At 48.3% G+C, this 26693-nt stretch overlaps 1 protein-coding gene across 2 annotated transcripts in view; it reads right to left on the reverse strand.

Annotated features, from left to right (window-relative positions):
* MERTK (MER proto-oncogene, tyrosine kinase) overlaps positions 1-26693 on the reverse strand; it is a 94369-nt gene that overhangs the window by 63157 nt on the left and 4519 nt on the right. The window contains exons 2-4 of one of the 2 annotated variants that reach the window (XM_015563787.1): positions 15441-15843; positions 6397-6497; positions 4445-4618 (exon numbers count right to left, since the gene is read on the reverse strand). In XM_015563787.1, coding sequence (XP_015419273.1) covers positions 4445-4618; positions 6397-6497; positions 15441-15843 — 678 coding nt within the window. Of the gene's footprint in view, positions 1-4444; positions 4619-4699; positions 4992-6396; positions 6498-15440; positions 15844-26693 lie in introns of those variants that run through there. The other variant, XM_015563788.1, reaches the window with a different exon arrangement.

Consider the following 26693-nt stretch of genomic DNA (forward strand, 5'->3'; position numbering starts at 1 on the left):
GGACACCACTCCCCAGACTTGTGGTTGGCATGTAAAGTGAGGGCACAGTCTTGTGGAGGACTTGACCCTGCGCCTGTGGAGTGTGCACTCACTCTAAGTAGTCAGCGTCAGAAGTAAGAGCTGTCTATCCAGTCAGTGTTACTCCAGATCGGGGGTGAAACAGAAAAAAAACAAAAATTCGAAAGCCATTCACGCAATGTCAAATCCACCAAAATACAGCATGACCAAGTTTATCCCGGGAATGCAAAACTGACATTTGAAAAGCAAATCAATGTAATTTACTGTACTGAGAGAGTAACAAAGAAAAACCACACAAGCATCTCAGTAGATGCAGAAAACAAACTTGACAAAATCTGACACCCTTCATGATAAAAGTAAAATTTTTATGCCCTGGTCGGGTAACGCAATTGGTTAGCGCATCATCCAGATATGCCAATGCTGCGGGTTCGATCCTCAGTCAGGGCACATACAAAAATACAATCAACTAATGAATGCATAAATAAGTGGAACAACAAAGTGATCTCTCCCCCCACCAGCCCCTCACCTAAAATCAATCAATCAATAAATTTTTTTTTTCAGACAACTGGTAATAGGAGGAATCGTCTTTGGCACAAATGAAGGGCATCTACCCGCAGTTAACACCACTCAGTTCTGGGGAACAGAGATGTCCACTGTCACCACTTCCATGCAGCACATGCTGGGGAGGTCCTGGCCAGGGAAACAGGAAATAAGCCACAGAGATAAAGGGCTAAGGACCGGGAAAATAGAAGTAAAACTGTGTCTATTGGCAGGTGACATCTCTAGAAAATCCAAGGATTCTACAATAACAAAAACTCAGAACTAATAAGTGAATGTAGCAAGGTTGTAAATATAAGATCAACACACAAAAGTCCATTTATTTTCTATATATTAATAGAGAACAAATGGGAAATGAAATCAAATAGACTATTTGCCAGCATCAAAGCCAGAACATATTTAAAAATAAATTTTACAAATGACGTTAAGATCTCTACCCCAAAAACTATAAAAAACAAAACACTGAGAGAAATTAAAGACCTAACAAAATGGACAGACTATGTTCATGAATTGGAAATCTCAATATTAGTAAAATGTCATCCAACCGGGGCCGTTAGATGTAACGGCCCTAAATTGATCTATAAATTGATCTATAAATTCAATACAATTGCAAACAAAAATCACAGCAGAATTTTTGTAAAAAATGTCAAGCTGATTCTAAGATTTCCATGGAAATAGGCAAAAAGATCCAAAGTTGGTCTTCATCAAAAAGGATAAAAACAAAAGTCTTCTCTAAATCTAATCCAAAGTTAGTCATCAGAGGAATGAAGTGCAAATGAAAACACAATAATCTACCATTTCACATCCATTAGAATGTCTAAAATTAAAAAGACGAACCCTATCAAGTGATGGGAGGATGTGGATGGAGCAACTGAAAAGTGGAGAATGCACCACAGTACAAACCTTTGGAAAACAGAGTCCTGGTTTCTTTATCAGATATTTTTATTTTAAGAGAGGGAGAGAGAGAAACATTAATGATGAGAGAATCATTGCTCGGCCGCCTCCTGCACATCCCCTACTGGGGGTTAAGCCCGCAACCTGGACATGTGCCCTTGACTGGAATCGAACCTGGTACCCTTCAGTCCTCAGGCCAATGCTCTATCCACTGAGCCAAACCTACTAGGGCAGTCTTGGTTTCTTTAAAACTTAAACACATGCCTACAAACAACTCAGCCATTGCTCTCTCAGCTATTTGTCCAAGGGAAATAAAAATATATGTTCCCCAAGAGACTTGCACATAAATATTCATAGCTGCTTTATTCACGGTAGCCAACAGCCATAAACATCCCAAATGTTCAACAAACAAATGGATAATAACACAGTGTAGCACCTTCATACAACAGAGCACTGTCAGCAGTAAAAAATAATTCACTCCTGCCCAGCCATAGAAGACAGAGAACCATAATACTCCTGGTGGAGTCAGGAGTCAGAAAAGTGATTCAGAGACAACCCCCAGGGGCTGGCATTCACTTGCTGATCCATTCTTGCCATGAATATTAGTGACTACTCCTACGGGGTCAGGCACTGCCTTGGGAGAGACCAAGACCTGGTCCTTACCGAGCACATGTTCTCGAAGAAGACATCATCAATAAACAGGGTCATTATAGACTGACAAGTTCTTTCTTATTATGCAAGAAAGTCCACAATAATTTGTGACTCGGAGTCAATAACAAGGTGGCAAAAACCTACTAGTGCAGAGTGACCAGGGAAGGCTTCGCTGAAGAAGGGATATCTGAGTTGTGTCATGGACCAAAGGGCAGATGGAAGAACCCTGGCGGACAAAAGAGAGAGGGCAAAGGTCCTCAGGCAAGAAGGAGGAAATGTGTCTGAGGAAATGAAAGGCAACCAGTGTGACCGGTGCTTAGCAAGCAAAGAGAGTGGGATGGGGTGGGTTGCAGTGTTGGGTGGGGGCACGAAGGGCTCTGGGCAACCATCTAAGACAACAGGAAGTCACGGAAGGATTTCCAGCAGGCAAGTGACAGGGTCTGCCACCAGGAGGAAGGGTTAGAGCAGGGGTGGGCAAACTTTTTGACTCGAGGGCCACAATGGGCTCTTAAACTGGACCGGAGGGCCGGAACAAAAGCATGGATGGAGTGTTTGTGTGAACTAATATAAATTCAAAGTAAACATCGTTACATAAAAGGGTACCGTTGCCCCTGGCTGGGTTAGAGTGAGGACCAGTGAAGCAATGAGACCAGCTTGGAAGCTCCTGCAGTGGAGCTGGCAAGGGCTGGTGGTGACAGGACCAGGACACTGCAGCAGGGACAATGAAAAGACCATTTTGGATGTACCTTAGAAGCAACACTGATGGAACTTGCTGATGCATTCACGTGAAAAATGAGAAAAAGGAAGGACTGGCAAATGGTGGCATCACTTACTAAGGTGAGAAATTCGGGGCGGAACAAATCTGGGGAGAGATCAAGAATTTCATTTTAAGATGCGTACCTAGCCAGCAAGTGGACATGCCAAGGAGACAGTTGGCTACATGAGCTTGGAGCTCAGGAAAGAGGCCTGGGCTGCAGAAGCAAAGTCTGAGGTCCCCATCACCGGGATGGTGCTAAAGACAGGGGCCCGGGAACATCTCTCAGAGGGCACAGAAGTGGGCCCGGGACTGAGCGCCGGGGCGCCACACTTTCAGAAATCCTGCCACAGGCACAGACGGAGCAGTGAGGTGCGATGAAGCACCCACCAAATTCTCAGGGCCTGGAACACCCTCTGCACACAGAAGTCCCAAATGCACGAAGAAAGGAAGGATTAGGGGCCGGCCGGGGGGTTCAGAATGAGTCACCCCAAAGTGTGCTTTTGGGTATGCATATTGTTCTCAGCTAAAGGCAACTTTAGCAGTGGTGGGATCAAAAGAAGCTTCTGCCCCTCCCTTCACTACCTAGAAAACCTGACTTAGGTGCCTTGCCCATAAGAAGAGCGGATCAGAGACCACCTCTTCTGACCTATCTATATGCCAGGACAAACTCTCTTTCCTGAACATGCGTTGTCCCTGCAATGGCCCTTTGAAACCCTGAGGCACCTCACCTAGTCCCTGTTCGGGATGTCTATATACCTGTGTTCCCTTTCTGTCTCAGTACCTCCTGCATGTGGCGTCTCTGACTCTCATGCATGCCGGTTCCCATATGTATGTATTAAACTTGGTCATTTTCTTTTGCTAACGGGCGTCATGATTATTTGGTTATTAGACCAGATTATTATTGAGGACAGAGGAAAGGTTCTCCTCCCCTCCCCACAAGCAGGGCCCCCTGACCCCATGTTGCTGAAAGACGCAATGGGAGGAGCAGAGAGGAGCCCGCTGGCTTTCACGGCAAAGGAACACCAAAGGCGCTGACTCTAGTCTAGAACATGGTCAGAGCCACTGGAACAAAATCAGGCACTTCCATTCAGATGGAAATCAAGGTGACGCCTGACCGCCAATCAGCCACAATCCCACGATGACTCACTCTGCCCACAACAACCCCCATGCCCAGGGAGAAGCAAAGCCTGAGGTCACCATCACACAGATGATGCTAAAGCCAGGGACTGTCAAACCTCACTGAGTCTTCCCATCAGCGGTTCCTGAAGTGCCAGACCTGCCGTCCAGCGAGGCCACAGCTGCCGTGGGAGGCGTGAGCCGGCTCCACTGCCCCGCCTGGGGCATTCGCCAGCTTCCCCACCTGAACCACGGACACCCTCACAGTGCACTCAGCCACTTCTCACCCCTGACCTGGGAACTCTCCCCCCAGGACTCCTGCCTGCCTCCCCATCTACTGCCCCCTGGCTGCCACACCAGTCTTCCTCCTCCTGGTGCACAGCAGTGCTCAGCAAACGTGTGCTCCCTCCCACTACTAGAGAGGAAACAAAGAAATCGGCACAGACTCACCAGGGACAGTCAGCACAGACGGGGATCTTTCTGGCTGTTCACTCACACGGCTGCTGTTTTGAAACCAGACAATGCCGACGGGCTCCGGCGGGCCCACAGCCTGACAGGTGAGGTTGAAGGCGGTGTTTCTGGTGACGTTCATGCTCTCGGGCTCCCTGGTGAAGTAAGGAAGTCCTGCCAAGGAAGAGTTAAGGGAAGGAATGTTTCAAACCCACAAGCAAAGCCACAGCCTGAGGGGAATGGCAACTACTAGACCTTGGTCACAGGAGATGGCTTTCTACGCCATCTCAGGTCAGAAAGGCCAGGTCTCCCCTGAAAGCCGGGTGAGAAAGAGGACAGGCTGATCTCCAGTCCGGCTCCCGCTCACTGGGGCAGGCTGGCAGGTTTTCCGTCTTCCTCACCCAAATAAACAGTAAAAGCCACGCCACGAAAACAGGTCTGCCTGCTTTCCAGGACCAGCGCCTGTGTGTGAGGCTTTGAGATGGGTGACAGGAACTTTAAAACCTGTGCATGAGCCTAGGGCTAAACGCAGCCTCAGAAAACCACTGTAGACACAGTTACAGTCACGGCCAAGCTCTCCAACCGTTGTTCCAGGATCAAGGCCATGAGGAAGGGCACTCAGGAATGTCCCAGAGGAACCCAGATAGCTCACTTATTTGGGGCGAGTGCCCAAAACTTATCAGCTGAAGCTAACTATCCTCACACATTCACACTGTGTTCTTCTGGGGCTGCCAACTCGCAGAACGGGTCCCTACCGGAATGATGTGGGAGTGGTAAATGCAAAACATTTTTTTCCTGCTTCAGTTTTGTAAAACTCCATTAGGACCTAATGGGTCCCTGCTCTGTGCATTTTTTGCCTGAGATTCTGACAAGTAAAATGTCCTCTGAATATTTTTCCCAGATAAATTTTTCCCAGATGTAGGACCCCTCCCCTCACACACACCCATGTGGAGGTCCCGCCCCCAATTCATGCTGACACATACTAGCTTGTCCAGTCTGGGATGGAGCCGAGAACAAAACTATAAAAGAGACTCCCAAGGGCCTGCCTCCCAGAGGCCACCTGCAGCATTAATGGGCACCAGGCTCCTGTTTGCAAAAGAATGGGTAGCAGAGGAGCCTTTTAGAGGAAGATGTTTCCAGTTGAAAGTCCCTAGAAAGCTAATCACCTGCTCTACAGCCTGTGATGAGGAGGGTCAGGAGAAAGTAGGAAAGAAAGGTGCTCTGATGGTCTGCTCACCGGAACCTCAGAGAACTAGGCGAGGATGCAGGGATCTCAGAGGGCAGCACCTGGTGGGTGGGGAGCGACCAATGGGGTGGTGACAATAAAGATGCTTCCTCCTTGAAGCCTTCCTTGCCAGGCCCTGCCACTGCGGAACCAGGCATGCAAACCCGGAGACCCAGGGACTGGGCTCACCTGGCCTGGCTCACTTGTGCATCAGCTCATACTCCCCACTGGAGTTCAAGTGCCTCCAGGGTAGAGAGACTGCTTTCTCCTCATCTCATGTCTCACTCCCACTGAACCCATCTCATGCCTTGTCATGTCACAGAACTGCACTGAACCAACACCTGACAAACCCGAGGGCCCTGAAAGGAGTCCCAGACCGAGCTGCTGACCCTTCTAGGAAACCCCCTCCTCAACCGCCCCCCCTCCCCGCCCCGGTCTCACCACCCACAGACTCAAGACAAGAAAAGATGCTGAGTAACAAGCAAATTGCCACCTGGCCAGGGAGTGGTACCTGGTGCCAATACTGAGAGCCGGGTAATGGAATGCATTTGCTTCCTAAAAAGAAAGTCATCTCCTTTTAAAATTGTAAATAACGTCAGGACAAGGAATCATACAATCTCAGTGCTTATGGGTCTGCAAGGTTTGCACAGTTATAAATGGGCCTGCCAAGCTGCAGTGTTAGGTGCAAAGCAGTCAATACTGGCCGCTCTGTGGCCTCCGCACTTACCTTGTACCTCGACGTAGATGGGGTCAGACACGATCTCTTCGCTGTTTATGTTCGTCTTACAGGTGTACGCCCCGCTGTCTGACCGCTGCACCCTCATTATGCTTCAGAGAAAACACAGGAAGATATGCACGGTAACTACCCTTTGAGCTTCTACTACAGAAACAGAACATTCTTCAACTTCTCTGTCAGATGCTGTGATATTAATCTCACATATCGACATGGCTAGGTCGCGGTGCCCAGATATTTGGTCTAACATCATTTTAGCTGTTTCTGGGAAGGTATTTTTCTGATGAGATTAAATTTAAATCAGCAGACTCCGGCTACAGCAGATGACCCTCCACAATGAGGGTGGGCCTCATCCAGTCCGTTGAAGGCCTGTGAGCAAAGTCTGAGGTCGCCTGAGGAAGAGGAATTCTGCCTCCAAACTGCCTTGGGACCCAAGACTGCACAGTCAGCACCTACAGCCACACTGGCCAAGTCTTTAAAACAAATTACTCTGTGCTGCTCCTTGTCTTCACTTCCATGGTAACCTCTATATTGGAGTGCAAATTTGTAAGTTTGTTTTGGGTGGTCACCAAAACTAGGGGGCCTCATGGCCTTTAGGGGCCAGAAGCGACTGTTCCATATCCCAAATGACCTTCTGAGACCGGAACCCATTCCATTTTACACACACACATGTATTTTGTCTGGTTTTAACACCCACCTCATTTCCCAGGACTGTAATTACCATGAAAATGGGGGGCGGGTGGGTGGTGGCTGGTGAGAGAGCAGCAATGGCCCTGGCCTGACTGGAACTTTGCACCATTTGGAAAAGGGATCACTGACATCCAGGCTGCATCTGCAACTGCCATGTGGGGGGTGGGCAGTCGGGGGAGACAGGGTGCAAGTCTCTGCAGACCTGGTGTGGCCATGCTCCACTTAACAAGTTCACATTCATGTTCTTTTATTATAAATCACCTTTCTTTTGTTCTTGTATTACATTTGGACAATATGTTCTAAAATCTCTGACATTAAAGAGGTGGCCTTGGCTCTAAGAGACTGAGGGTCCTGCTTTCCACCTTCCCAGCGTGTTTACAAACAGGAACTACTCAGCATACATGACACCTGCACTGGGCCGGGTAGGAAGGGTGAGGGGAGGAGGGACACCTGCAGAGGGGTCTCTATTGGCCCAAAGACACTGATCTCTCCGCTCCTCAGACACAGCAAAGACGTGACTGGGGAAAAGAGAAAACCATGGAGGGGTCCAAGTGCCCAGCAGCCTGCACCCCAATACAAATTATTTATTCAAAGCAAAATAAAACCCATCCCTCAGCCTGTCAAAGGCCGAGGTTTAAAGCTCAGAAGAGAAAGGGGGGCAGGCAAGGGCAAAGGGGGCCCCCACCGACCTAGGCAATGATTAGCAGCCACCTAGGGGTAACAGTACCATCAAGGCCTTGAGGAGCCACAGTCTCCTTGGGTCAGAACACACACTGGACATTTTAAATTTAACTTCTCACCCAAGCTGGTCTGATTCAGTGGATAGAACCTTGGCCTGTGGACTGAAGGGTCCTGGGTATGATTCCAGTCAAGGTCATGTACCTCGGTTGCAGGCTCCTCCCTGGCCCAGACCCGGGCCCTGGTTGGGGTGCATGCAGGAGGTAGCCAATCGATGTGTTTCTCTCACATTGATATTTCTCTCTGTTTCCCTCTCTCTAAAAATCAGTAGAAAAATATCCTCAGGTGAGAAGATATATATATATATATATCTTCTCTCCAACAAAATCATTTTGTAAATCCTATTAGCTTATGCTAAACAGAGCAACTCAACTCCATGTCAAGAGTGGCGTCAGTCAGAATTGGGGACCCAGGAGTATGACTGTCACCTGTCAGCGCATTTCCTGATGTGGCAATCTGAGTGGCACCCCACTGACTTAGGTGTGCTCTCTTCCCCTTTCCCCTCACTGCTGTGTAGGAGAACATTAAATCTGGGACACATCTGATGAGTGAACATTGGATCTGGGAGGACCCAGGATTAAGTAAAGACTAGATCTCTCCATGTTTGGGGGCAGGAGCTGAATGTCACAAGAAAAGACAGAAAGACCTCACAGGACAAATATCTCCAAATAAGGGACTGATGCTCCCCTGATCATCTGTCATGGTGACAGAAAGGGGCTGAAGAAAGAGGGAGAGAAGTGTGTGTCTGGAGTGGCGTGCTGCCCATTGTGAGTCATAACGAGTGGTTGAATGTGCACAGTAGTTTCAGCGGCTCCTGAGACCTCTAGTCAGTCTAGTGCATTTTCAAGGGAAGCTAAGGTCACAGCTACTGCAGAGAAGTCCTTGCCAGAGAGTTCACAAGTTCACTTTAAAAGAGGTGTCACTTTTTTCAGGCAAAGCCTGGGATTCTACAAGTGAATGACAAGATCTGACAGGCTGAGAACACCCGTGCCTATGAGACCTGGCTCTGGGCCTGGGACCGCAGCACTGCAGCAGCAGGCTTGCCAGATGACTCAGGGAGTCGGCAACCAGGGAGAAAGTGACAAGCAGAGAGGGATGCAGGGCAGGGCCCTAGAGAGCAGCTGAAGGCAGAAGTGGAGCACACCTGTTCAGAGGCACAGGGAGCCCCAGAAACCACCAGGCACAAATAACATGTTAGCATCACACCCTGGCTGCAAAAGTCCAGGAGTACCTTCAGCCGACCAGTGAGGAAAATACAGGCCAGGACTAGAAAAAGGGGCAGAAGGAACATGATCCAAACTCTGTCTTCAGCCATTTGTGGATGAAGCAAAAAAAAAGGAGGGGGGGGGTCCTATATATTAGGATGGAAGAAAAGGCCTTTCTTTGCTGTAGCCTTCCACAATTTATGGGAAGCACCTGGCAATTAAACCCCAAGACTGTTGGCTCCTCTGAGTCCAACAGCCCCTCTGTTCAAACTGAGGGACAAGATAAGCTACTTTCAAGGCTACATTCTTGCATACCCCTCCTCCCTGCTGGTATACAACCCAGGGATAATTAGTAGAAAGTTCCCTTCCCCCTCCTCTTCAAACAAGCCTTTTTTTGAACTCTTCATAACTTTTGCTCTAAGAATGTTTTACAGGCTTTAGAAAAGTACTGATAAGACACCTCTCTAGGACAGCTGCCCGGATTGTCTCCTGAAGAACTAATAAAGTCCACCCCTCTGATGTATGCTCAATTTCACCTAGCAACAGCAGCAGCCCGAAAATCCCCCTCCCTTCCTGTCCCAGGCTTTAACAGGTGGGGGCAGCTTCTGTTCCTTGACCTTGCATTGATTAGCAATGTACTGGCCCTTTCCCTTTGGGGAAAGTAAAATAAACTATCTATCTCTTTTCTCAGTTGAGAATTCTTTCACAGCTCACATCACCTGCCCCAAACCTAACACTATGGAAAGTAACCTTACAGGATGTTCTGATTCTAAATTCCTACTAACTGGCAGGTCATGGTGGGTAGTCTTGCCCCAGGCATATAAGGTTTTTTGTAAAAGCTTTATCTTTGTCTTAAGAAAGCCATGTCTATTGTTTCTGTGCATCTGGGTTATCACACCTTTGAAATAAGCTGTAACTGTCCTTAAGGGAACACATAATCTTGTTAATTATCCTGTAATCCAATCACTGCCTTGTTTCTCCCACCTCACCCCGCCTTCATGTAATCTTTCTTCTGTTCCCTCCTTAATTTCAAATGCCTAAAAAAATAGGACTCACTCGTTCTGTGCTCCAGTGTTGGGGCAGCAGGGCCATAGAGGGAAGAACTGAATGTCTGGCATCCGTGTGAGAGCTGAAGAGGCAGCTTTCTCCCAGACAGAAGTGCTGGCAGAGGCAACTGCTCCTTTTCTGGACTCTCCCTCACAAAGCCAGCAGGTGGGAGCCATATCTGAGTCTCCATCAGCCTGGTCAACCCTGCTCTCCCCGACCCTGGTGATTCCCTGAGGCGCCGTCCCACCCAACGTGGGGCCCACCTAAGCCACTTCCAATGGTTTCCCATACAAACGGCCTCTCCTGGATCATGATTTGGATTTTCCTATTTTCCTAAAATCTTTCAAACAAGTAGCATCTGTCCTCTGGGGATCCTATATGTCTTGCTAAGTGGCCCCAGGCCCAAAACTAGAGGCAGGCAGCAGCAGTGTGCAGCTTGGCTTCTCCTGGACACCTCTAAGCCCAGCACATGTAGCCACCATCTTCAGGCAGCTTTGTAGCTTTTGCCAGGTGGCCCTGGCCAGGGCACAGGCAGTGGCTGACCTTGGCCTGCAACTCCTGGGAGGCCCCAGAGCCAGTGCACCCAGTAGACAGCTTCAGGTCACACTGGATTACAACCCAACCACCTTCACAAGTGACTCACTCAAGGGGTGGGCTTGGTTGGCACCAAAGCCCCAATGAAGTTAAGTTTTGCTCTGTTGAGGTTAGCTGCTGTACAGTAGCTCTTCCGCTATTGTCCCAACTGATCCTCCCAGCCAATAGGCCTGGGGGGAGGTCAATCCTTCTCAGTGAGGTGCCAACAGTAAGCAAGGCTCAACTACAACAGAAGGGTGCACAGAGCTAGCATAGGGTAAGGGGGAGGGGGACACCTGGAGCCCCTGGCTGGCCGATAGGTCCTACAGAACACCTGTTACATAAAGCCACTCTACTAAGACCAGGAAACCTAGCAGCTCTACCTACTGCACAGAAACAAACACAGAGAAGCAGCCAAAATGAGGAGACAAAGAAACAGGTCCCAAATAAAAGAACAGGAGAAATATCCAGAAAAGGAAATAAATGCAATGGAGACAAGGCAAACAAACTAACAAATACAGAATTCAAAATAATGTTTATAAGGGAGCTCAAGGAACTTAGTGAGACCTTCAATAACATAAAACAAACAAACACATGTGGAAACCATAAAAATGAACCAATCAGAAATGAAGAAGAAAAAGATAAATAATGTGAATAATAAAATGGCAATAACAATTACCTTAAATGAAAATGGATGAAATGCTCCAATCAAAAGACATACAGTGACTGAATGGATAAGAAAATAAGACCCTTACATATGCTGTCTACAAGAGACTCACTTCAGATCAAAAGACACACACAGACTAAAAGTAAATGTATGGAAAAAGATATTCTAGGAAAACGAAATCGAACAAACAACAAGTTGAGGTAGCAACAAGTCTGGTACTCATACCAGACAAAATAGACTTTAAAACAAAGGCTATATAACAAGAGACAAAGAAGGACCCTGCAATTTCACTTTTGGGTATTTATCCGAAGAAACCCAAAACACTAAATCAAAAAGTCATATGGTCCTAGCTGGTTTTGCTCAGTGGATAGAGAGTCAGCCTGTGGACTGAAAGGTCATGGTTTCGATTCTGGTCAAGGATATTCTGCATGCCTAGGTTGCAGGCTCGATCCACAGGGAGGGGTGTGCAGAAGGCAGCTGATTAATGATTCTTTCTCATCGTTGATGTTTCTATCTTTCTCTTCTTCGCCCTTCTTCTCTCAAATCAATAAAAAAAAAATATTTTTTAAAAAAGGCCATATGCACCCCTCTGCTCACTGCAGCATTATTTACAATGGAACCTAAGTGTCCATTAATAGATGAATGAGCTCTAGCCGGGTTGACTCAGTGGATAGAACATGGGCCTGCGGACCAAAGGGTCCCGGGTGGATTCCAGTAAAGGGCACATATCTTGGTTGCAGGCTCCTCGCTGGCCTAGGCCCTGGTTGGGGTTCATGCAGGAAGCAACCAATCGATGCGTTTCTCTCACATCAATATTTCTCTCTGACTCTCCCTTTCTCTTCTACTCTCCCTAAAAATCAATGGAAAAATATCCTCAGTGAAATCTTGCCATTTGCAACAGCATGGAATAGAGATGTGGTGTATATATAAACAATGGAATATGATTCAGCCATTAAAAAAAAAAGAAATCTTGCCATTTGCAACAGCATGGATGGACATAGAGGGTATTGTACTGAGCGAAATAAGTCAGACAAAATAAAAATACCATATTTTATTTATATGTGGCATCTAAAAAAACAAAATAAATGAGCAAACGGAGTAAGAACAGACTCACAGATACAGAGAACATTTTGATGGTTGTCAGATGAGAAGGGAGTTGAGGGCTAGGTGAAAAGGTGAAGGAATTAAGTACAAATTGGTAGTTACAGATTAGTCATGGGGATGTAAAGTACAGCATAGAGAATATAGTCAATAATAATAACTCGGTATGCTGTCAGGTGGGTGCTAGATTTACTACGGTAATCACTTAGTAAGTTATATCATGTTTAATCACTGGGTTTTAGACCTGAAACTAATATAACATTGTTTGTAAATTGTAACTGGAAAATAAAACATTATTTAAAGTAAGAAAAATTCTCTGCAGGTTTGAATGTGTCTTGACTCGACACATTCATGTCAGGAAGAGCTTAGCAATGGTCTGGGGAGAAGGGCTGTGTGCTAGCATTAATCATTAGCAAGTCCACGTCCATTGTATCTATAGCACAGGACAGATTTTTCATAAATAATCCTCTGCTACTTTAGACAACCCAGGAAAGGTCCCCATGCCGAAGGCAGGGTAGGGCGGGCTGGAGACAGGAAGGAGTGGTATCCCGAGGCCCGCCCTGTCCCCAGCAGAAACAGCAGGCCCAGTCTCCATGCAGGCTCAACGGGAAAGGCTCTGAGCTCAGAACAGCAATCTAAGCATTCCGACAACTGAGGAACAGTTCCAGAGAAAGTGCAGATTCAAGAAAATGTCCAGCTCTGGAGATACGGGTCTTCCCTCACCAGACCCCATGGTGGGCAGCACAGTGGGAGAGGAAAGACCCAATCAGGGGCTTCACCAGGAATATCATGACTCTGAGATCAGGTGGAGACCCCAAAGCTTGAGAAGGAAGAAGAGCAGATCATTCATACGTGAATCAGATTAGCACTGGACTCTGCAAGAACAAATCTGGGAGTGAAAAGGCAGGAGTACATACATCAATGACTTTCAATTACTTTCCTTTTGAATTCTGCATTAGGCCAAACTACTTCAAGGTCAGGGTAGGGAAAACACGGCATTCTCAGAGATGCAGGTCCCAGGAGGCTAGTGGAGGATGGGCTTAATGCCAAGTGAGGGAGTGAAAGCCAAGCAGGGGCCTGGGCTCCTGGGAGCAGGGGCTGGGAGTCAGAGGAGTGAGGGTCCCCACAAGGAACACAAAAATGGCTCAACTGGACCCCAGACCAGAGCAGGAGAGGGGATGGCTCTAGGACAGGCGTCGCCAAGCAAGAAGTCAGAGCTGATAATCTTTTCACTTTCCAAAGAAATGCCTGCCTTCCGGTAGAGCTTCGAGAAGAATGCGTGATTAACACTTAGAAAATTAAACAAACAGGCAAGGAAACAATATTAATTTCAGGAAAACAAAAAATGCTAAGATAAACGTGATTACCGTCTATGACATGATTCAGCTGAAAATAGCATTTATGTGGCCCCAATTATGTGAGCTGTGGGTACTGATTCACCCCAGCTGTAACACTATTAGATTAACATACATAAGGGGACCTGGCACACACACAACCCAAGCACCGAATGTCTCTGGAAAGATACGCAAGAAATGGGTGACTCAGGCACCCACTGGCAGACATTTGGGGACTGGAATGGGAGAGAGAAATTTTAAAGAGTTGAAATATTCTATGACATGTATTCCCTGCTTTAAAAAAGGTATAAAAGTCCCATGAGATTTCGGTCAAGTAGAAACTTCTGAACCAGGTAGAACCACAGGACCCATACCGGTTGACCGTGGCGTCTAGACAGGAATCACCTGGGCAGACCACAGGGCCAGCAGCTGCAGAGCCCATCACACCAGAGCAGCCTCACCTAGGCTGGCCCCAGGACAACATCCTAAAGGGACACACAGTGCCCCTCTGTCCCTGGGATCTGCCCAACAGAGCCGACTGCTCAGAAATAGCTCATACATAGCAGCTGAGCTCTGGGGTCTCTTCAAAGAAATACATATGTTGTTCGTTTACACTTATATGAGGCCCCTAGAATAGAGAAATAGAAAATGAACATAGAATAGAGGTTACCAGAGGCTGGGGAGTTAGATTTTCATGGGCAAAGAGTTTCTGTTTAGAAATGATGGTGGTGATGGCTACATCACAATGTGAATGTACTTAATGCCAATGATGTATACACCCAAAAAGGGCTAAAATGGTCACTTTTATTTGTGTACATGTTACCATGATAATAAAAATGAAAAAAAAAGTAAATAACACAACGACGCACTGGTAGGTGTCCTGTTTGTACCTGTCACAGATCAAATGGTGCAGGTGGCATGCCATGGGTCACCCGTGTGCAGTCTTGTATATACTGAGCTGAAGGAAGTCTGATTATGAAGCACGTCACAGAGTGTCAGGGATCTGGGCCTAATAATAACGTTTCCAGTTGATGGTTTGACTTAAGGGATTATGTCCTTATTTTCTATATGTTTTGCTGCTCTCCCATGTACAGTTCCATGCCAGGGCCACCAGAAGCAGCAGGAGTGAGGGCCCCACAGGGCAGCTGTGAGCAGGGGGTTATCAAACACCAGCTGCTCAGGGCCCAAGGAACCCACAGGGATACAAACTGACCTTTACATCTTCTCACACAAAAATCCACTAAGAAAGCAAAGTCCTCCAGCTTTAGCGATGGGAACCACCACAAGTCCCTCGACTGCACAGAAAACCAACCACAAAAACGTTTCCTTCGCCACAAATCGCAGGTCACTAGGTCTGCGGGGCCTCCCGGCCACAGGAGCACCAGCTCCAGTTTTGCTGAGAGCTGCCTCCCAGTCCCTGGCCCTGAGGGCCCGTGGCCCCCTGGGATGCTTTGCCTGGGGTGGGGGGAGCAGTGGGAGGGCTGTCACCCCTACACCAGACCTGAGAGCTAACTACACTCCAGTGGGGCTACAATCCATTGGAAAGAGACCCACCATGCAGACTGTCGGGTATTAATCTACACTCTGAATGCACCTGTGGAGCCGCACAGGCAGAAAATAAGACTGTTTTGTATTGAGGAGGCACTAGCGTACCATTTACATAGAAAGAGGGAGACCACCTACCTGAAGGACGCGATCACTGCTGTAACTTCATCGTCGGGGTAGAAGTGCGTAACCGCATGATGTGCCCCAAGCAGTTCCTTCCCATCTTTCCACCAAGAAATATGGGTGTCCTGGTACGTGTTAGGTATGCTGATGGAGCAATTGAACTTGACGTCATTGTGTTCAGATGGCTTTATGTGGCCAACTGTGTGATTAAATGCAAGAGGCGGCAGGCGCTTGGACCTGGCCAACGGCACGCTGGGAAGGGCTGCATTTCCTCTGCGGAGTCTTCGGGGCGGGGTTGGTGACACCACCACCAAGGGCTGGGCCCCAAGGGAGAGAGGAGAGGAGGATGGCACAAGGTCAGCCAGGCCGATGGGGAAGGGCAGGCGGGGCGTGGCTTCTTCCCTCACCTCAGCGAGAGCTGCAAAACAGAACAGTGATGTTAAGCCTTTTAAAAACTGGTGTTGCCCAACTGGTGTTGACCACTGTTGTACAGTGGTCGGCACACTCATTAGTCAACAGAGCCAATATCAACAGTACAACGACTGAAATTTCTTTTGACAGCCAAATTTTTTAAACTTAAGCTATATAGGTAGGTACATTGTTATTAACTTAATTAGGGTACTCCTAAGGCTTAGGAAGAGCCACACTCAAGGGGCCAAAGAGCCACATGTGGCTCATGAGCCGCAGTTTGCCGACCATGGCCTAGCTGGTTTGGCTCAATGGATAAAACGTTGGCCTGCGGACTGAAGGGTCCTGGGTTCGATTCGGGTCAAGGGCACATGCACAGGTTGCGGGCTCGATCCTCAGTTGGGGGGACATACAGGAGGCAGCTGATCAATGATTCTCTCGCATCATGGATGTTTCTATTTCTCTCTTCCTCTCCCTTCCTCTCTGAAATCAACAAAAATATATTAAGAAGACAAAATGTCAGGGTAACTTGTAACTTCCCTTTTTTTCAGACCCCTCAGGGCACAACCAAATGCCCTGGGCTCCAGGACAGAGACCACAAATTCCTTCATTGTTATTGTCATTATGTTCATTGTTGACTACTAACTATCCTGTACCCACCTAAGTAAAAGAAGTGTGTGTCTATAATTTTACTCTTTATACAATCCCAGAGGTTTCCCCCGCTTTGCTTTCTCCCGCCTCTCCAATCTATCACCAGTGGATTTCATGTCACCCACCTACGTCCCCTCCTTTGATTCTTATGTATAAAAATAGATGAAAACCCGCCATTCTTGGGAGCATTATCCCAATCTGTTGAGATTTTGCTTCCTGGCAATTGTTGACAGTTTGGCTCAAATAAACTCACAAAAATTCTTTACAGTTTTGAAGGTTTTTACGCTAATGTTACGCAATATACTCCCCCCAGGGGGGTACGAGAAACTGTCCTCTACCCTCAAGGTTCTTCTGGCTGGACTAATAATCAAATAGACACGAGGCAAATTAATGACACAATCACCAAATTTAACACATACATATGTATGGGACTCGCATACATGAGAGTCAGAGACCCCACACGCACGAGGTTCAGAAACAGAAGGGAACATGGGTATGTGAGGCCTCCTGAGCTAGGGATGAGGTGAGGTGCCTTGGGGGCTTCAAAGGGTCACTGCAGGGCGATAGAAGAGCACATGTTCAGTAAATAGAAGTCTGTCCTGCCCTAGAGACAGGTTACAAAAGGCTATGGCTGATCACTTCTTACTACGGGCAAGGCCCTAATTCAAGTTCTTCTAGGTCGTATAGGGAGGGGCAGAAGTTTCCCTGGAGCCTAGAGGGGGCTAAAGTTGCCTTTAGCTCAAAACAATCTACATACCACAGAGGCGCATCTTGGAGTGCCTCCTCCTGATCCGCACACCCCCAATGAAAAAGATCTGTTGTGACTCACTCCAAGTCCTTCATACCCAACTCAACAGGATGGCGGGAAGGGCACGGCCCCGGAGATCACTGTCTATCTGCCCAGTCACAAGAGTGTCCCACAGATCTGGCCGACAGCCTTGGGAGGCTGCTACTGGTCAGAGACCTATCCCTGGGTGAGGGGGTGGTGATCAAAGTGTGCTCAGGCCACCAGCTACAGAATGACTTGGAGCTTCTAGCAAAATGCTTGCCAGCTGGAATGGATCTAGAAAAGTTTTCATTTCATCTGGCTCAAAAGTATTTCTAAAAATATAGGCTCACAATAGTTGCACTTTTAGCTTTTTTAATGGCATTTTTGGAGCATATGTTCTGTGCTGGTTGCTATGTATTCAAACGTGTTTACCACGATTCTAGTGAAACAGGCAGTGGGGAGAGACGCAGGCCTGACATTCTGTGGGTAGTCACTGGGGGTTTACCAAGGGCCCCATCCCTGTTCAAGGGCTGTACCTCCTGTCACACTCAGGATGTCTCACCCCCTGGGCTCCTGAGTGCGGGTGTGCAGAGTAGGGTGGTCGCTGCTAGGGCTGTGCCAAATTCAGTGAATAAATGAATAAGAATGCACGACACCAGACTTGACTTTGGGTGCTGAACACACGATACAATATACAGATGATGTATTACAGAATTGTACACTTGAAACCTCCATAATTTCATTAACTAATGTTACCCACACATTCAATAAAAATTAAAAAACAAAAAAGAACAAGAAAATAAAATGATTTAAAGAAAGAATGCACAGCAACAACTAGAACTTGTAATTCACATCAATAGCAAATAATTTTTAGCCTAAGTATCCAGCTAATAAAGAAAAAAAAAGTACCCAGCTAAGCACTTGTTTGGCTAATGGAGCTACTGCAAGCAGGAGATCCGAGGGCAGAAGGAGGCCCCTGAGAATGTATTCCTCTGCCCCCTCCCTGCCAAGTCCCTCAGGACTGCACTCACGCCTCGACTGAAGGCCACAGCTCTGGTCACTGAGCCCTGACCGCACGCCTTTCTCCCACACCAGGTGCTCTCTCCGCCCCAGGGAGAATACCAGGGTGGAGGAGAAGAGGTTTCACTGGAAAGAACCGGAACACTTGCTGCTGGTCCCCACACGGAGGTCTCGGGGGGGCAGGGCCCTCTGCATGCGTGGTGGGGGGCACTAGGGGTCAGCTGGAGCAGTCAGCCACATAGATGAGTGTGCTGGGGCTGCAGTGTCCATTTACTCCAGAGAGAGGAGGTCAGGGTGACTGGACCGCCAGGCACCTCTGCTACTGTGGCCTGTGCTCTCAGTAGCAGAAGGCAAAGCCCAGGGCCTGGATCCCCCCAGCCGCCGTCTTTCTCTGGTTGGAGGTGCTTTCTGCAGTAGTGAATGCTCCTGCCTGAGTCACGTGCACTCTATTCTACAGTCCTCGAAGCCCTCCCAGCCCACCTCTGCCTCTTCCATTGGCAAACCTATGTTTGTCAATTCACTGAGTTCCAGGGCCCTAGGGAGCTGGGCTTTCTCCAAATCCCTATTTTTTTAAATTTTTCTTTAAATATATGTCCCTTTTATAGAAGGCAAAAAGTAGAGCGAGGAAAGCTAATGATACTTTCTTTGATTTAATTTATTCGAAAACATTTGACCTTTCTAATTATAAAGGTAACACAGTGTGTTGTAAAGAATTCAAATATAGGGTATCCCCCTCCCCCCAAATGTATACACAATAGGCTAATGGACTGCAGCTAGCCTGATGCAGCCCTGGACCTGCTACATACGGAATGGAAACTTTGGACCCTGGCTCTGCTTCTAGCTTTACTGAAACCCCCATACACTTCTTCTATGACTGGACTCAGGGAAATGAGACTTTGGAAACCCACGGATACAATTCCACGCAAATAAAATCACTCATTCTGTGCGACTCTCAGAAAATTCTTTCTCTCAAGGTATCATGAGGACTCTACTCCCAGGCCCCAGTGGGAAAAACGACACCCCGCTTCGTCCAATAACAGCGGCAGGAGGACTGGAGCAGTGGTGGCCAGAGGCTGGCCAGCAGCTCCGCAGGTAGAGCCCCCAGCCCCTCACCCTGAGCCATGTCCTCAGGGGAAGAGCTTCAGCCTGTTCCCCTGCCAGGGTCCCAGTCCCTCGTGGAGGGAGAGGACGGATGTACAGGACCCCAGCGCACATGCAGGTCCCGGCCCATGTGGGAGCGAGTGCCTGGATCACCAGGGAGGTGTGTGTTAGACAAAGCACAGAGAACGGCGACACTGGAGCAGGGTAACTAACTGCCGGCCAAACCTAAGAGGGAAAAAATATGCTTCCAGCCTCGGGCCAGAGAATCCGGGCTCCGAGGAGCCTGTCTAGGGCTGGCCTCCACACCCTCTCCTGGCAGGAGTTCCCTAAGTTCCCCGAAGACTCGAATCTCAGGCCAAGGAAGGTGCAGGAAGCAGGAAGCGGCAGCTGCTGAAGGCACCGGGCCCAGAGTAGCAGGTGCCATGGCTGCGCTAAGCGGGCTCCTGGCCCTGGAGCCTGGGAAGATGGAGAGTGCCCTCGGGTGTCAGGTGCCCTCAGCCTGCTTTCCAGTCCGGTGACCGGAGTGGTGGGATGAGGGCGGGACGGAGGCGCCCGCCTATGGGGCCTCCTCATTGCTCTTTCTCAGACAGCAAGGTGGGCAGAGGCAGGAGCATAACTCTCCGAAGTTCAGCCCTAACATCAGTGGGGGAGGTCGTGGAGAGGGATGTTGAGGGGGCGCTGCAGGGGTGCGGGGTGTCTTTGAACTCCCAGGGGTTCTCTGCTTCACCATTGGAGCATATGAGCACAGAGCAGGATGGCAGATGGGGGGCGGGGGGCGGGGGCGCACTGCCCAGTGCCCCAAGCTTGCTGCCTGCCAGGCTGTGCTGTCCAGCAGCGCAGTAGAGAGGCCCCTTCTGGGGTGGATCAGTGTTTACAGAAAGGCTTGTGGCCTCTGGAATCCCATTTATGTCTACACCCCAGGCCCAGGAGACCCTGCCTGGATTGGTGCCTGCCATTTGCGTCTTGTCCCTAGGCCACTCCCCCGTCCCAGTTTGAGGACTCCTCCCCCAGCCCCTCTGGCTGAAGCCAAACCCAGAACAAACTTTATGCAAAAGCCAAGCATTCTCCACGGATAAAGAGCAGCGACAATAATGAGAGAAAACTTTCTAAAAACTTTTAACCTGAGATCACGTGACCCGAGGTGCCCAAGTGATACCTGGAGAGATGAAGCTCAGCCACCTGGAGCTCCTTAGCTGGCCTGACAGGGGCCCCGAGGTAAAGGAGTGTGGGCGACCTGTGCCTGAGGGGGCACAGCTGCCGGTGGTGGCAGGGCTGCCAGTGAGGACAGGGACAAAGCATGGTCCTGTCAGATTTCCCCCGGGAGCCCAGCAGGCCCAGGGCTGCCAGATAAAAGGAAACAGGATGCCCCAGTACACTTGCATTTCAGATCAGTTATGACTGGGTGGGATGATACACTCAGTCAAATAAATCTTAGTATCACTTTGCAAAAATAGCCCTCGGGGTTCACTGTTGGCCCTCACAGGCCAGGGCAAGAGCGGGTCTGGGGGGCACACAGGAACCATAGCACATCCCTTAAGCCAGTGGTCTGCAAACTGTGGCTTGCGAGCCACATGTGGCTCTTAGGCTCCTTGGGTGTGGCTCTTCCTAAACCTTAGGAGTACCCCAATTAAGTTAATAACAATGTACCTCCCTATATAGTTTTAAAAATTTGGCTCTCAAAAGGAATTCCAATCGTTGTACTGTTGATATTTGGCTCTGTTGACTAATGAGTTTGCCGACCAGTGTCTTAAGCCATCCCCCCCCCCACCCCCACCCCCCGAGTCATCACCTGGAACGTGTGAAGTGCCGGGACCTCTGAGCACAACCCACTTGGCACATTGGCTTAAAAAAAAAAAAAGAGCAGAGTCCCACCTGGGCCTCTCACCAGGCCGCCTGCACCCACTTCAGCAGTGGGAGCCCCAAGGGCCTCCAAGGGCCTTAGGCAGCCCCTCATCATCCCCTTCAGCCTGAACCTCACTTTTTGGCGTGGGCATCTGACATTTTCTTGATAGAAGTGCTTTGCAAAGAAAGCTCCCCAAGCAGGCTGCAGCCCCCAGTGCTTTCTGCAACCAGAAAAGAGAGTTCCAGAACCTGACTGATACCCCACCGTCCCCTCCAAGCTCTCAAACCCGCAGAACACCAGCATCTCCAGGGGAGGTTTTTAAAGCTCTGGTCCGGGGCTGCACAGCTGGAGTTCACTGGCCAGCGGTGCAGCTGGGCATCAGGCTTTTAGGAAATCTCTTCTAGTGAGTCTATCATGCCGCCAGGACCAGCTCCCCTGCTCTAGGGAATGAATCAGACCGCCTTGGCTTGGGCATGCCTGAGGGTCCGGCCTGAGAATCCCCATGCAGAACCAGGTTTGAATGCACGCGGCTTAGGAGTGTGGTGAGTATAAGAACTCAGATCAGACGGGCAAGGTGTACTAGTAGCCCCAGGTCAGCCCCACGGAGGCCAGAGGCAAGTCACCTGTCCATCTGAGACTCAGTCTCATTATAAGGTCAGACAGGTGACACCTCCGTATGTTTCAGAGGTGAGAGCAGAAGTGTGCACACAGAACACTGTGCACGACGCTTGTTGTGCACAGACATGCAAAAAATGGCAGCTACTATGTTAGAACGTGAAACACCCGATCTGTCTTATTTCAAAGGTGCCACTAGTCATGCGTGGACTATCAATGTTGAACATATGGAACCGATTATGCCTTAGGCTATTCAGTCTTCAGTGAAACAGGAATATGTGTTTACTTAAGCGAGGGCTTCCTTCTCCTTCCCCGCTGGCAGCACACCAAGTGTCAGAGAAAGGCACTGACGGAACACTTTCTGGCTCAGGTCCTGCGGCAGCTTCCCCGCGGGAGTCTGCGGCTGGTTCTCCCCCAGGGCCAGGCACGGCCTTCCCAAGTCCCAGGAGCGACTCTCAGACTCCAAGTTTATTTCCTCCACAAGCCACACCCAACACGTATGCCCTGGCTCACAAACACCTGAATTCCTAGTCACAAAAAGTCATTCTTTTAAAGAAATAGTATTTCCTTTTAAAATGTGACCATCTCGGGAAGACCAAACACCTTAGCAAGAACAGTCTGTCTTTCCTAAGTGACAGAAGGCAAAGAATTACCTCTAAAAACAGATGAATTTTTTCCTGTCCCTCCCACAAAAACTCCAGACATTGTATGTAAAACAAACATTCTTTTTAAAACACTGAAAACTGGAGAGAAGGAAGATTGACAAAGGACTTTGGAACCCAAGAGCACCATAAAGATGAGTTCCCTGGGTTTTCCCCTTGGGAAATGCTAATAGGCAGAGACCAAAAACAAACAAACAAACAAACCCAAGCAAGTCTGTTCTCTCGAAGGGCCAGGAAAGGGGTAGCTCAACAAGACAGAAGACTTTTAGATAATAAATGGCTCTCCTCTATGGCTCCATCCCGCCGAGGCCAACAAAGGTCAAAGGGAAGCCTGGACTTCACCCTCACCAGGCTGTGAAGGGGTGACAGCAGTTCCACGGGGTGGTATCAGAAAGGGCCACGTGGAGAGCTGGGGCTGTCATCCCCGCTGGCTGGTGTTAGTCAAGACCCAGTGGGGAGCTTGAGCTTTCACACCCACCTGGCATTAATGAGGCATCCGCCTTGTCCCCCCTGGGGTGGTTATCAGAGTCAGGGCTTTCCCCGCTGCCCAGTGAGGGCATTCCTTCCCCTCCTCTGATGTCAGGGGAAGTCAGGTAGGGAACAGTCAGAAAGTAACCAGGCTCTCCTACACCTCCCAGCGAGGGAAGTAGCAGTGGAGGCCTTGCAAGCAGCCAGAACTCGCACCCCACCTGTGACCAGCGGTGACCAGGATGCTCCCACACTGAGTTGGTCAATGGAGGCTGAGTTGGGACCTATGCTGCCTCCACCAGGCAGTAAGAGGCAGCATAACCTCCTGCCCTACCAGAGCAGGTCAGAGGAAACCAGGTAAAATAAAAGACTTAACTAAGAGTCGAGGTCTTATACTACCCAAAATGTCTATGTTTCAAAACAAAAAATTTTGTCCCAACGAAATATCAACACCAAGATGACAGAGAATTATCTGAAAAAGCTTTTTTGTTGTTGTTAATCCTCACCCAAGGATATTCTTCCCATTGATTTTTAGAGAGAGTGGAAGGAAGGGAGGGAGGGGGGAGGAGAGAGAAAGAGAGAGAGAAAACCATCAACTGGGGCCGGGGATAAACCCGTAACCCAGGTATTCTTTGTTGACTGGAAATGGAACCCGCAACTCTGTTGGGCAGGCCAACACTCTAACCACTGACCTATACCAGCCAGGGCTGAAAAGGTTTTTAAAGGAATCATAAAAATACCCCAACAAGCAATTATTAACATGAAACAGAGGAAAAATAAAAAGTCTCAGCAAAGAAACAGAAGACATAAAAAGAACCAAATGAAAATTTTTTAATGGAAAAATACAATAGTCAAAATAAAAAAAAATTCAATAGCTGTTCTCAAAGCAGAATGGAGGGACAGAGGAAAGATCAGTGAACTGAAAGATAAAACATCAGAAAAGCATCCAATCTAAACAACAGAAAGAGAAGAGGCTGAAAAATAATGGAGCGTCTCTGGGAGCAGTAGGACTGTTATTAAAGATCTAACATTGGTATCATCTGAGTCCCTGAAGGAGAAGAGGGAGGGCAAGGCTGAAACAGTACTCGAAGAAATGTTGGTTGAAAACTTTCCAAATCTGCCAAAAGATACACATCTACAGAACCATACAGCTGAGTGAACCCAAAATAAGATAAGCTCCAAAAATATCCAAGCCAAGATACATCATAGCCAAACTTTTAACTACTAAAGACAAAAACAAAAACAAACAAAAAAGGCATTTTGAAAGCACACAGAGAGATGGAAAACTATGAGAATTTGTTATCAGAAGACTTACGCTAAAGGAATGTCTCTAGGAAAGGAAATAATGAAAGAAAGAAACCTGAGTCACTAGAAGGAAGGAAAAAATCATAAAAAGCCAAAATATTGGTCAAGCCCTGGCCAGTGTGGCTCCGTTGGCTGGGAGTCAAACCCACAAATGTTAGGAGCACAGGGCCTCGATTCCCAGTCAGGGCATACTAGTATAAGCAGGTTGCAGGTTGGATCCCCAGTCAGGGCCCTCATCAACGGGCCCTGACTGAGGATTATACCTTTGGGTATTATAAGACTTTGGCTCTTATTTAAGTCTTTTATTTTATCTGGTTTCCTCTGACCCGCTCTGGTAGGGAAGGGGGTTATGCTGCCTCAACCAATCAATGAGTCTCATATCGATTTCTCTTCCTCTCTCTTTCTTCCTCTCTCACCCTCTTCTCCCCTCCCTCTCCCTCTCTTCATCTTCCTTCTTTGCTCTCTCAGTCATCAATGTAAAGCATATTCTCAGGTTAGGATTTAAAAAATAATCATAAAAAAATAAAATAAAAGGAGGTAGGGATTCTGTATTTCATTTAAACTGCTAAAACATCAACACCTAATATTACATGTAAATGATCAAAATATGCTTATTAAAAGACAGAGATTGGCAGACTAGAGTAAAAAACATGACCCAATTATCTGCTATTTATAAGCAATTCACTCCAAATATAATTATACTAGAGGCCTGCTGCATGAATTCGTGCATGAGTGGGGTCAGAATGGCCAGGTCCAATCAGCCCAATCAGCTGGCTTGGGGGAGGGTCCTCAGGCTGTTGGAGGGCCGGCCCTGCCCCCAGGTCACACTCCCAGTTGAACTCCCAGTCAAGGGGACAATTTGCATATTAGCCTTTTATTATATACTAGAGGCCCGGTGCGCAAAAATTTATGCACTCGGGGGGGAGGAGGGGGTCCCTCAGCCCAGCCTGTGCCCTCTCGCAGTCTGGGACCCCTCGGGAGATAACGACCTGCTGGCTTAGGCCTGCTCCCGGGTGGCAGAGGGCAGGCCTAATCCCTAGGTGCAGCCCCTGGTAGGGCTCAGAGCAGGGCCGATTGGGGAGTTGGGGCGCCGCACCCTGTCATGCACAGAGCAGGGCAGATTGGGAGGTTGCGATGCCACCCTCAGTCACGCTCAGGGTAGGGCCGATTAGGGGGTTGGGGCACTGTCCCCTGTCACACTCAAGGCAGGGTCGATGGGGAGGTTGCAGTGCCACCCCCTGTCACACTCAGAGCAGGGCCCATCAGGGGGTTGGGGCTCCATACCCTGTCATGCACAGAGCAGGGTCAATCAGGGGGTTGGGGAGCTCCCCCCTGTCACTCACAGAGTAGGGCCGATAGGGGAGTTGGGCACCGTCCCCTGTCACACTCAGGCAGGGCCAATGGGGAGGTTATGGCTCTACCCCGTCACACACAGAGCAGGGCCCGTGGGGGGCGGGGGGGTTAGGGCCCCACCCCCTGTCGCACACAGAGCTGCAGGGCGATCAGGGGGTTTGGGCGCTGCCCCCTGTCACGCTGATCCTGGTGCCGTGTCACATATAGAAATGTTTTGATATTTGCAACCATGGTAAAACAAAGATTTATATTTTTGATATTTATTTTATATATTTAAATGCCATTTAACAAAGAAAAATCAACCAAAAAAATGAGTTCGCATGTCACTTCTGACATGCGTGTCATAGGTTCGCCATCACTGCTATATACTAACCAATGAAATTTCAGAAAATGAAATAAAATTCTCTTTGCAATTACAAGAAGAATAAAATATCTAGGAATAAACTTAAAAGATGTGAAGGACCTATACACTGAAAACTACAAAGCATTATTAAAAGAGATTGAAAAAGACACAATATGCTCTGCCAGCGTGGCTCAGTGGCTGAGCTTCGACCTGTGAACCAGGAGGTCACGGTTCGATTCCCAGTCAGGGCACATGCCTGGGTTGTGGGCTCAATCTCCATTTTGCATCTTTTTACTCTGGTACATTGAGCAGGAATCAACCTAAAAATGAGTCTCTCGCATCATTGATGTTTCTATCTCTCTCTCCCTCTCCCTGCCTCTCTGAAAGCAATAAAAAATATTTACAAAAAGACACAATAAAATGGAAAAATATTCTGTGTTCATGGATTAAAAGAATCCATATAATTAAAACCGCCATATTACCCAAGCAATATACAGATTTAATGCAATCCCCATCAAAATCCAAACGACATTTTTAAAATCCTCACCTGATTGATTTTAGAAGAGAAGAAGGGAGAGGGAGGAAGGGAGGGAGAGAAACATAAATCTGCTGCCTTCTGCATGGCCCTCCTGGGGATCAAGTCCGAAAACCAGGCATGTGCCCTGTCTAAGAATCAAACTAGCGACCTTTGGTGCATGAGACAACACTCAACCAACTGAGTAACACCAGC

This window comes from Myotis davidii, unplaced genomic scaffold (genome assembly GCF_000327345.1).
Source record: "Myotis davidii unplaced genomic scaffold, ASM32734v1 scaffold939, whole genome shotgun sequence".
Taxonomy (NCBI): Eukaryota; Metazoa; Chordata; class Mammalia; order Chiroptera; family Vespertilionidae; genus Myotis; species Myotis davidii.